At 47.3% G+C, this 12,727-nt stretch overlaps 1 protein-coding gene across 2 annotated transcripts in view; it reads left to right on the top strand.

Moving 5' to 3' along the window:
- The window catches only part of arl15a (ADP-ribosylation factor-like 15a), a 45,638-nt gene that overhangs the window by 24,238 nt on the left and 8,673 nt on the right, over nucleotides 1-12,727 (top strand). For both annotated transcript variants that reach the window (XM_060064022.1, XM_060064023.1), the window contains exons 2-3: nucleotides 10,995-11,139; nucleotides 12,394-12,453. In XM_060064022.1, the coding sequence (XP_059920005.1) occupies nucleotides 10,995-11,139; nucleotides 12,394-12,453 (205 nt within the window). The remainder of the gene's footprint in view (nucleotides 1-10,994; nucleotides 11,140-12,393; nucleotides 12,454-12,727) is intronic.

The raw sequence follows: 12,727 nt of genomic DNA, 5'->3' as shown, positions 1-12,727 counted from the left end.
GATTTCATAAGAAGCCTTTGTACGCAGCATAGCCCGTTTAGCTTCTCCTGTGAACGCTTATGATCTCAATGTGCTCTGTTTGTATTTTCACTAAGAAAATACACGTAGGCCTTCGTAGGGAAACGTCCAGGAACCCACAATACAGATCGATGATGACTGACCTGTTAACCAAATTGATAAGACACCTGTGTTTCATGCACGAGCCTAAGTTGTTTCACGGGTGTTTCCTTATAACTTTGGACGGTTCACTGCATGTAAAAAGTCTGCACTCTGTTAGCCTAATTATGTTTAATACCTCAATGGCAGTATTTACTTGTAGACAAATACACAAGGAAGTTGCGCAGATTGTGTATTCTCCACAAGAACGGTTTATTTGAAAAGTGAACCTGCGTCCTGACAATCCACCTTCGACCACCTTCAATGCTGCTTTGACTGGAAGAATTGATTTTGGCGGATTTGGAATAACAACATATTATAATGTCGAACTCTATAATGTATATGCTACACAGTTGGGCTCGGCGATTAATCGAATTTCGATCTCGATTTCAATTTTAGCGTCAAACGATTAAAAAACTAACAATCGATTTTTCGATTTTTTTTATTTGTTTTTATTGTGTTTTATAGAAAGTGCAGTACAGATGGATAAATATCTGTACATTATTTTAGATTTGAAAATTTTATTTTTAACCATTTTGTGTATTTTTTAAGGCAAAATTTCGAAAGTTCTCAGTTACAAAGTGTTTTTGGGAGAGACATGCTGAATAAATACATCATGTTCTCAAACTCAAAAATAATCGTTTGAATAATCGTGATTTCACTATTGACCAAAATAATCGTAAAATAATTAAAAGCTAAAAGATATCTATTTAAAGGGACACTGTAATATTTTAAGTCATTTATTACCTCAAATCAACGTATTCATTCATAAATATGTCTTCATTGGTGTAAAATTATCTCTGCCAAAAATGTCACTTATCCTCGGAGCGAAGAATAATTAATCTGTAGTTAAATAGGACGGGTAAGCTTCATGGAGGCTTCCATGTTCTTCCGGTCTATGAACTGCCGAGAAGGACAAAAAGCACTATGTAGTACAGGAAATGCAAACGCATTTTCACTCTGAGCCAGCGTGAATGATAACTGAAATAATTCACTATCTTCCTCGAGGAGTAATTACTCATACATCATTAGCTTACACTAATGATTAAATGCAGTTTGAAATTTGTTTGAAATAACCAACCTCATCATCAGTCGAATGACTCGATGAGGTAGTTTTGGATGTCATGACACAGCTTCTTGGCACATACTGCCCATCGTCGTTTTTGAACAAGCGAACACTATTAGTTTGAATGCAATATGCAATTATACCACTAGATTCAAGTCATTTTTACACAGTGTCCCTTTAAAGCTAATAAATGCTTGCGACCAAGGTGGGCCTGTTCTGTACTACCTATTCCGACGAGTTATTAGAAACATGGATAGCTACAAATTAATTGAAATGTATCATTGAGGATGACGATGCAATAGATGGTTTTCCTTGTTAATATACTGTAACAGCCCTTAATAACCTTGCTTTCATTGCTATCATTGCACATGCCATCAGTACACGATAAGGCAGAGAGGAATAAATCAATTGTTATTGTTCAAGCAATGAATATAGTTAAAATCTTCAACGTCGGCTTTGCCAATGACCTATATAGAAAGTGTGTGTGTGTGTGTGTGTGTGTGTGTGTGTGTGTGTGTTTGTGTGTCTTTATGTGAACCGTGGCAGCGGGCACTTATTGCCACATCCAGATGGTGGTGAAAACAAGCGGGGATACGCCGTAGGACCCCTCAATAGAAGCGTCTAGACTGGCCTCTGACCAGACAGATACAGCCTCCCATCAAATTAGCGTTTGTCAGATTTATGGTAATGGTCCACAACAGTCTTCCTGTCACTGACATGAAGATTTACAGCAGAGGCTGCCCCCACCACCCCACCATGCTAACCTTAAGCACTGTGTGTGTGTGTGTGTGTGTGTGTGTGTGTGTGTGTGTGTGTGTGTGTGTGTGTGTGTGTGTGTGTGTGTGTGTGTGTGTGTGTGTGTGTGTGTGTGTGTGTGTGTGTGTGTGTCTGACCTGTTGTCTATCGCTGCCTCTTTTCTCTGCCCTTGCAAAGACTTATCGGAGGTGTTTTTATCATGGCGCGGGAAGGGTGCTCGTGGCATGCGTTTCTGATCGCTGGGACTCTCTTCACTCTAAATGTATCCCAAGCGAAAGAAGAGAGGGGGAACCCCTTAACACCCAGGGTGGCAGAACCTGTAAAGACTCCCCTTTACCCCCCCAGGCCCCCCCCCCCCCCCAACAATGGACTATGTCAAGGTTTCCTGCTAATCCTCTGGGATGTAGCTGAGTGACAAACGTGCCAACAATGAGTCTGAATCTATTTCTCCCCTCGGCTGGGGGGGGGGGCGGTGCAAGGGGGGAAGGGGGGGGGAGTTGAGGGTATGTTGTTGGCAGCGGTGGAGCCCCATGTATGTGGATTAGCGTCGCCTCCTCTTTCATGTCGGCGTTTCGTGGTCTGCAACCTGATCCCCAGGTCCCGGCGCAACGAGCCCGGTGGGAAACGCTTCCTGAAAGGTATCCCGTCAATTCTCAGCCCAAATGTTTTCCCAAGGCTGTCCCGCCGCCTTTGATGTGCTCTGCTTGTGCCTCGCTGGGTCACCAGCCTCCATGTTAGGCCAAGGAGGAGGATGGCCCGCGATGGAGGTGCCTACTCCCCCCCCCCCCTCCCCTCCCCCCAACTCTACGAGAGGGAGGAAGAGGAGGGGGTTAGTGAGAGTCCCAATCTCTCACTGTGGTGGGGATAGTGGTGGTGGTGTTGGAGATGGTGGGGCTAGTGTTGGAGGTGGTGTTGGAGGTGGTGTTGGAGGTGGTGGTGGAGGTGGTGGTGGAGGTGGTGGTGGGGGAGGTGGTGATAGTGGTGGTGGTGAGGATAGTGGTGGTGATCTTCTGAAGGGTTTGATCCATGGTGGATCTGGGCTTCCACAGCCTCCGGACAAGCGCCCCCCGCAGGATGGGAGAATTGGTCCCGACCGTAGTTCCAGTCTACTAGCAGATTATCTCTGTACAGTCATCAGTGACTCACAGACGCTCACACATGTGGACGCCCAAGCACCTTTTGCCTACACATTTCTTTACAGTGTTTTTTTTCTTCTTTTAGCAAACCGAGGTTATACCCTTATAATCACTAAATCATTCATTGTTAATTCTGTTTTTCTTTTTTTTTCACGGTTGTATGTGGGAGTGTTTCTAATGTTGTTTTCAAAAGGCGTGCGTGTGTGTGTGTGTGTGTGTGTGTGTGTGTGTGTGTGTGTGTGTGTGTGTGTGTGTGTGTGTCTGTGTGTGTGTGTGCACGTGTGTGAGACCATATCAAACAGAGAGAGCCTGTTTTTGAAACAAGTTCATAGTATTCACTCACATTCATTCATATTTTCCTTCTTAATTTTGGCAGAACCCAGCTTAAGTATAATACGCGACTCAATGAAATTGCGGTTTCAAATTAAGCACAATAATTCCTCCTCATCTCACAAGAAACCCTCATCTGCTCGTCACGTGTTATTAAAATCCTCCCAATGTCTTCATTTAATTGGTGATACACCGTCCCAAAAAATGTCTACGAATTTCAAAAAGTAAAACGTGCCTTAAACACTACAACCCCCATCATGAACGCAGACAGACACAATGGAGTGTGGGTTGTTTTGTTGACTTAAGTAAGACACGGTCTATTTCACCAGACGGCGTGCCATAACTGGCGCAGACAGGGTCATCTTGTTATGGCTTTATGTCTGCCACATAACTTCGCTATCCAATAAGCTCCTGTTATACAGCAAGCTGCGCTCCACATTGTCTTTATACCACATTCAGTGTTGGGAAACCTTTTTTTATGTAGTGTATGGAGGTGACGTCCACTATCCATCCGTTCTATTGGATTTCAAATAATATTTGTTGTTTGCACATCCACTGTTTCTTTTTTTTCCTTTAATTTCAGTAACTCTGGCGTGAAGTCACAGTAATTCTGGTTTGCATTGTCTTTGTTACTCCAAACGTATTGATTCTTCTTCCATCAATGAAAGATGTTGAGGTATAATAATTGCATATTATTATCAGAAATGTTGCCAATCCAAAGATCTGCTTCTTACAAAAAGGAGTTTGCCATAAATTTAAGAAAAGCAAATCCATGTTCTTCCGTTGGACACATTGAGGCAGTGCGAATGTCTCTAATTATTGCATGTCAAATAGTTATGTTAAAATAACTCTGTCATCATCATGACTCTACATCGTCACATTTTAGTGGGGTAAAACTGCTGATGGATTATCCCCGGGGAAAAGTGGTTTCTAAATTCAAGGAAGAATGTGTGTTTGTGGTGGTTTGGTTTGGGGACTGTTCTCCATTCTGTTCTCGGGATGCAGCAGTGGCCATGAGGCATGAGGAGAGCTCCCGGTTCAGCCCTGCATGTTTCTGTCAATCCTTAACGAGAATCTCACATGCACGCACACGCAAACGTACACACACACTCCCCTCCTGTTCTCACTGTAATGGAGCGCACTGTGTGCCAAATGATGCGTGCACACACACACACACACACACACACACACACACACACACACACACACACACACACACACACACACACACACACACACACACACACACACACACACACACACACACACAAGCTTCAAATAGCTAAATACAAACAACAACTGAAGGGGTGTGGGGGCGGGGGGAGATGAATGAGGATGAATGAATGTGCCCTCCTTCACCCCCCACCCCTTCACTGACCCCGCCTCAAAACCTTCCTCCTGTCCCCAGCCGGACTGCCTGCCCTCCTGTATCAACCCCCCCCCCCCCCAAACACTGCCACCCACCATCCCAACACACACACATGCAGACACTTACACTTACACACACCCTGCGAGCCCCCTCCTCCCCTTTGCAGGCCTGTGTTATGACTGTGACCGGTGTGTATTACACAGATATCTGTTAGCGCCGTTCCTCTGTCGGGACGCCCATATAAAGGACTGTCATCTCCAAAGGTCGCGAGTGAGCCCTGCACACAAGTGTTGTACCGACGCCACGTCGAAAAAAAAAAAGTCTGTCTGTCTGTCTGTCTGTCTGTCTGTCTGTCTGTCTGTCTGTCTGTCTGTCTGTCTGTCTGTCTGTCTGTCTGTCTGTCTGTCTGTCTGTCTGTCTGTCTGTCTGTCTGTCTGTCTGTCTGTCTGTCTGTCTGTCTGTCTGTCTGTCTGTCTGTCTGTCTGTCTGTCTGTCTGTCTGTCTGTCTGTCTGTCTGTCTGTCTGTCTGTCTGTCTGTCTGTCTGTCTGTCTGTCTGTCTGTCTGTCTGTCTGTCTGTCTGTCTGTCTGTCTGTCTGTCTGTCTGTCTGTCTGTCTGTCTGTCTGTCTGTCTGTCTGTCTGTCTGTCTGTCTGTCTGTCTGTCTGTCTGTCTGTCTGTCTGTCTGTCTGTCTGTCTGTCTGTCTGTCTGTCTGTCTGTCTGTCTGTCTGTCTGTCTGTCTGTCTGTCTGTCTGTCTGTCTGTCTGTCTGTCTGTCTGTCTGTCTGTCTGTCTGTCTGTCTGTCTGTCTGTCTGTCTGTCTGTCTGTCTGTCTGTCTGTCTGTCTGTCTGTCTGTCTGTCTGTCTGTCTGTCTGTCTGTCTGTCTGTCTGTCTGTCTGTCTGTCTGTCTGTCTGTCTGTCTGTCTGTCTGTCTGTCTGTCTGTCTGTCTGTCTGTCTGTCTGTCTGTCTGTCTGTCTGTCTGTCTGTCTGTCTGTCTGTCTGTCTGTCTGTCTGTCTGTCTGTCTGTCTGTCTGTCTGTCTGTCTGTCTGTCTGTCTGTCTGTCTGTCTGTCTGTCTGTCTGTCTGTCTGTCTGTCTGTCTGTCTGTCTGTCTGTCTGTCTGTCTGTCTGTCTGTCTGTCTGTCTGTCTGTCTGTCTGTCTGTCTGTCTGTCTGTCTGTCTGTCTGTCTGTCTGTCTGTCTGTCTGTCTGTCTGTCTGTCTGTCTGTCTGTCTGTCTGTCTGTCTGTCTGTCTGTCTGTCTGTCTGTCTGTCTGTCTGTCTGTCTGTCTGTCTGTCTGTCTGTCTGTCTGTCTGTCTGTCTGTCTGTCTGTCTGTCTGTCTGTCTGTCTGTCTGTCTGTCTGTCTGTCTGTCTGTCTGTCTGTCTGTCTGTCTGTCTGTCTGTCTGTCTGTCTGTCTGTCTGTCTGTCTGTCTGTCTGTCTGTCTGTCTGTCTGTCTGTCTGTCTGTCTGTCTGTCTGTCTGTCTGTCCTTTCCCGTCTGTTCTTTCCCGTCTGTTCTTTCCCGTCTGTTCTTTCCCGTCTGTTCTTTCCCGTCTGTTCTTTCCCGTCTGTCTGAATTCCACGTCTTACCCTCTCTGTCTATTTCGTCCCCTTTTGTGCGTCCACCGCCACACGCAATTCTTTTTATTTGTTGATCGTCATTTTTTTTTCTCCCAGCGCTGCTTGGAATTCCAGACTGATGTAATTTGGCAGCTCGGCAGGAAGTGGCGGTCTGGTCTGTCGGCGTGCTGCCCTGCCGGCGGTACTATGATACAGCATTTAGATGTCCATTAGTCCTCTCGTTAGCGGCCCTGCCGAGCCAGCGGTGGGGTTAAAGCGTATCGGTTGAGGTGTAACCTAGCTTGCAAGAGGGGAAGTGAGCCCCGCTCCAGGCGCACTGGGCAAGGACATGACCTGGTGTGTGTGTGTGTGTGTGTGTGTGTGTGTTTCACTGTCTGTGTGTGTGTGTGTGTGTGTCTCACTGTCTGTTTGTGTTGGCCTGTGTGTTTTGTGTCTTTCTCTGGGTGTTATGACAGCGAATACAGGGAGTAATTGTGAAGGATGAAGTCGAAGCAGGGTTTATGACTTCTACAATGTATATGAACAGAGTCCAGTGTTGTTGACTGAGTGAACCACTATACTGATTGGTTCCAACTGCGCACTGCAGAGGATTGCATCGCTCATCACCTTATTACCCTTTTTTACATATATTTTTCGGATAATACCAAAGCCGAGCTCACGAACGTTAGGGGTCGTTGTTGGTTTTGTGATGGATTTCGTTCACCGGATCCAGATCTCTTAATATAAACCCCCTTGTTGACGACTGTCGTGCGACTGCCCTACCGTGACTCACTGTCTCGCAATAGTTCCACTGAAGGCCAGCCAAAGCAGTGGGGAAACCCGGCCTTCGCTCCATAGCAACTGGGAGACCTGCCGTGCTGGGAGACCTTCCCCCCCCCCCCCCCCCCTCCCCCCCCTCCCCCCCTCCCCCTCAGGGTTATTTTCTTCCTGGCTGTGCGGTGGACAGCGGACGTACGAGAGGAGTGAAACCTGAACTTGTCTGCCACTGCCGCCGGTGGCTCCCTCCTTTCGAAAAACACATTTCTTACCTCTAAAAATACATGAATGGCATTCTAAAACGAGAGCACTCTTTTATTTACAGTCACATCAAGGGAACGGGCCCGACCCCATTGGTTGAGGCTCTCATTGGCCGGACGGATCGATGGCATCCCATTGGTCGATGCAGTCTCAACGGCTGTTGGTTTTAGTGTGTCTTCATTGACTTGTCAATGTCAAACACATAAACATATTGTTGACTTGAGCTCTGTGTGTGCTTTCACTGGACACGAAATTAACAATGTTTGAGGAATGTAAAAAATGCACGAATTACAGTTTAGATGTTGATATCCTCATTTGATTGATGCACTACATTGTATTACATTCATAGCTATAAAGAAACAATAACACATTTCAATTTCCATAAGCCATGCCTTAAACAGTAACTATTTTTCTCTTGAGGGATAACAATAAAAAAGTTAAAGTAGACGGCTGTGACTCTTGTTAATGGTCTTCTCGTCCCCAACTTCATGTGGTGCTTCAGAGTGACGTCAGCGAGGCCTGCCGCTGTTTACGGAGTATGATGCATTCGTGCAAACGGCCGTGGCAGAGCTAATAGATATTCCTAGGGCTGAATGACGATGAGGTAGCGGCTCTATTAATCCTTCTGTGTCGTTGCCAGACGCAGAACTCTCTGCCAGGAGACCTCTTGGCAAGGCACAAGATGGGAGGTGGAGAAGCGGGTTCAAGATTAACGCGAATTATGATATTTTCTGACGTTTCTCCCTGTCTGCGTTTGTTTCCAATTAAACGTGTGTAAGGAGTCAGTAGAAATGGCCCTAACTCAAAAGATATTGAACAGTTTGAGCAGCCTTAAGATCAAATGTAGTCTTTTTTATGTCCTGATAAATTCGATTAATCCAGAATTGAATTCCCGGGAGTCCAATATTTAGTTCTTCATTTCCATAAAACACAGCTAATCAGCTTTTAGCAACCACAATGAGGTAATGTCTCAGCAGATCTTGCAGGGTAGCACAATTTAAAAATGTGTCCAATTCCTTAAAAGGCAGCCAATCAATTAGGCAGCTGAATCAGTAGATCCTTATGAAATGTGATTTGGCACTGGGGTCCCAATGTGGGGTTTGTTTTTGCTTTAAAGTTCGACTCTGATCTGCACAACACCTGCAATGTGGCCTTTCTTCTTTTCCCCGCTCTCAACTTCCAAGTAACTGGAATAGGGTTGGAGCAGAGCACTTTTTGTACTGAGTTCATCATCCATTCCAGGGTCTACTCTGTATAGATACAAGACGATCTGTTCTTGATTTACGAACTGGGAGCTGTTCCGGGGAGGGGGGGGGGTGAGGTGTGTGCGTGTGTGCGTGTGTGTGTGCGTGTGCGTGTGTGTACGCTGGAAAGTCTCATTTGAGCACTCTATCGCATTGAGACAGCACAGTGACACTGGTGTTCCTGGGAATGTGGCTGACATGAGATGGGCGGAGCCTGATGTAAGGAGAAGCCATTGGACACATGTATTTTTCTCCCCCGAGTCTTTGACCAAGCTCTCCTCGTCAATCTTGTCCTGTCAGAGAGGGCCAGAGGTGGGATCTTCGTTTTCTCTCGGTCTCTCGGTTTCTCCCAGGGGCCCTCACAGTGCCTCTGGGGCCCCGGGTCAGCCCTGGCCATGGCTCCAGCGACTGTAAATTTGTGTGTGTGTCCATGAAGTTTGCGGAGGGTTTTGACCCGGCTCTAAACCTTCACAGAGCCAAACGTGCCGTTTCCCTGGCAGCTCTGGAGGGGAGCGCGCGGAGGCTCAGGTGGGCCGGCAGGTTCCCATGTTGGAGGATCCCCCCCTGCGCTGCCAGAGTTGATTAGGATTCAAGATGAAAATCGGGGAGGAAAAATGCAAGCCATCCTTTCATCCTCCTCCACCCCGACCTCTCCTTCTCTCCGGGGGATTAATTGGTCAGTGAGTCTTGACCCTCGCCCTTATTGAGAGCTGGGGGGGGGGGCGGGGAAGCCATATTTCACCCAGGTAGACAAATTTGTGTTAGTTAAGGGTGCTGGGGGGGGGGGGTGGTTCAGACTCCACAGGACAGCAAGTGACCTCATCAAGAACATAAAACCCAGCCTTTACATGTGTTTCCCTCCATGACATGCGTGTGTTTTTGATCATGCCACTTTTTATGTTGTCTTTTCGTTTATTTTTTTCTCCCGCGGAACGAAAATGTTTCCTGTTTGCACAGACCGACGGGTTCACCCAGCAGTTGGGGGGTCGGATTGCCTCGGCTGTCGTCTGGTTTTGCTGAAGCAGATTGCCCCCGCATCTCCATCAAACGGAAGCCCTGCTTTTGGCATGACTCTGAAAAGTGACCCTGGTAGTGGGGGGGGGGGGGGGCAACGAAGGATAATCGAGGGGAGAATAATGTGCGCTACCCACGACCCCTTCCTAACCCTGGCCAGCTCCGCGACCTCGTTGGTGGATGGGAAGAAAGCCCCTTTGGTTGACAAGACCGCGTTCATTCAAGTCGAGGCAGAAGATTCAACAGGAAGGATCTTGAGATGCACCCTGAATAAGGATGTGGGAGCACGCACTTATTTTACCCATCTGCAAATGATTCACAAGTTTGAGCTTTAGCTATGCATCAAAGTCCTGGGTTTTTGTTATCTACGGTAGACAGATGATAATAATATAAAATGAAAGGAAATTAATTTGCCTTGTAGATTATTCCATTAGCATGCCCAAATACTGTTTACATATCAGATAAAAAAATAAATATACATCTATATATCTATATCTATATGGAGGAGAGCCCTCCTCTGTCTTGTCCAGGCCGCTTCCCATCCAGCTAATAAAAGAGATCTCTTTTTAGTTCTCGGATACTGATCTCTCCACACAAGCTTTAAAGATCTCATTCACGGTTCACACCGCATTTGCCCCTTAATGTCTCCCAGCAGGGGCGCCCAGTCCCAGGCCGTGATTCATGAAGTGACAGGCCTGCCTGTGGCCGCCATCGGGGCCCAATCAGACGGCGTCCACACACATTCAAATGTCACAGACACAAGCACGCCACACACAGTGAGACACATGCATGTCCCCCACCAACTCCTCTGATGCACCGACGCACAAACAAGAACACGCAAGGGCGAACACGCGCGCAACCCAATCACACACAGTCTGAGGAACGGGCATTCTAGCCCCTTCACTTTCAAAGTCCTGCCACGAAATCTTGGACTTGCTTCTGAAAGGTTTGGGAATGCATGGATGTATTTAACTCTTGGTGGTCAAATGTGCATCGAATGCGTATCGAACCAAACATGTGCCACATGGGTGCATGTTTTTAGGGCGGCGGTGACTCAGTAGGTAGAACAGGTCGTCGCTGATCCCGACTCCCTGAGCAAAACACCTAACCCTGCTCCCGACGAGCTGGATGCGGTATTGCATGGGTGACCACCCTGCCAGTGTTTGTGTGAACGTGCGTATGAATGTGTGAATGTCGGGGCAATGATTGGGAAAAAAACCTTTTAATTTCAAGTTGCTGCAGGTTTGAAAAAAAAGCGCCTTTTATAGATGCACTACATTTACCATTGACCTGCAGTGCATAACGCAAACCCCTGCTTTGGTTTCAGTGTTTCCGGGCACTGTGCTGTAAAGGACCCCCGCCACCGCGACCAGAGTACGATGTGGTCTGCATTGGGCTGACGGGAGCGGGGAAGACGAGCCTGCTCTCGCGCCTCTGTAGCGAGGGCAGCGAGGGCATCGTACCCACGACAGGTGAGGACACCATGGCTAGAGCGCCCTGACACCGTGCAACTAACTGCCAACCTGTTTGTCTCTGCAGCATTGGGCTACAACAGCCGTGTGATGATTCAGTATTTATCATTGAACTGGTGATCAGTAACTGTGTTCAGGCCTCACTGTTAAGCTACTGTTCTCAGCATTTACCCCCTTCTTTGCCTCTTTTTTTAAATGTCAGAGAATGATGCATGTCCCGGACCTCCCTAGAGGTCCGGGACATAGCCGCCAGGAGCTAGACAGCTCCTGGCGGCTAAAGGTTCACCGTTCAGCCTTTATTCCCCATGAAGGTGAACCCTTACGTTCCTGATTTCTACATACAATATGCCACCCGGCAGCCAGACTACACTTGCCTACATTACCCCCCCCTAGGACCCCCACTCCCTTGTTTATTAACTGGGGCCCTATAACATGCTGAAGCTCTCAGTGGTTATGTCAACGTGGGGCCGGGTAGGGGCAGAAGACCTGGGGCTGCGGTGTGGGATGTGAAGGGGTAGGGGGGCCGGGCACCTGTTTAGGGCCCCCACTTGAGTCTAATATTTGAATGGATTAAGTAGGCCAGGAGATCCCCATCACTACCCTCTCCGGGGGGGGGGGGGGTTCCGTCAGTCCGCTCCTGCTGGGGCCTTTTATGAATTTACACTTTGAAGCGAAGCCCCGAGAAACCAGAGCAGGAGGTTCAGTGGCTCGCGAGGCGATTCGGGCTGTCTTCATCGATAAGTCCTCCCTCTGCCTCCTCCTGTGTGTGAATGTTGGCAGGCGACGCAGTCCCAGCCTAGGACATGTCAACGTAATTAAATAGTTGTTCTTTCTGCTATTTCCTCCCGTCCCGTCCCGTTCAATCACGAGAACAAACCACACAACGCATAGTAGCACTTAAGACACAAGAGATATCTAACCCCGTGGAATAACATGCTTATTGAAACCAAGCCTGACAAAGTTGGACCAGGCAATTTTTTTTACACTTTTCCCCTCCACAGATATGTGCTAAGATATTTGATTTTCAAAGCAGCTGGTTTTAAACATTTGGCCTTAATATCCAGAGATCCAAAGAGCAGAAAGTGAAGCTGGCGCCTCTATATTGTCCTTGGGAAAGTATGTTCAGAAAACCGATCCAGCTCATTTCTTGGGTTGATCATTTGTTATCTGGCCACTTAAAACGGTACAATGTTCCCCTTAACTATGGAGTGTATTTTGTGTGATCTTTAAGAAGGTGTTCTTATCTCTTCCCAGGTTTCAGCATCAAAGCAGTGCCATTCCCAAACGCCATCTTGAATGTGAAGGAACTCGGAGGTGAGAATCGAACCCATGAAGCTGCATATCTGAATGTCATCCGTCCCTCCTATATACACAGCTAACTATTTTCCCTGAGAGGTCGATTGGTTCAACTGGGTATTGTAAGAGCGACCACCGTGTCTATGTGTGATATTTCTGCAACGCTTGAATCCATCAGGGTCAGCGTTGACTACGTATCGCCCCATGTAAAGTGGAAAACAAACGTGTGCGTAATGTCAAAACATCGCTGAGAAAAACCCACATTTTTGTTCAAATATTTAAGCGAGATCCA

Source organism: Gadus macrocephalus, chromosome 11 (assembly GCF_031168955.1).
Source record: "Gadus macrocephalus chromosome 11, ASM3116895v1".
NCBI classification, from domain to species: domain Eukaryota; kingdom Metazoa; phylum Chordata; class Actinopteri; order Gadiformes; family Gadidae; genus Gadus; species Gadus macrocephalus.
Note: the sequence above shows the minus strand (reverse complement) of the source record. Positions and strands in the feature narration are given on the sequence as shown.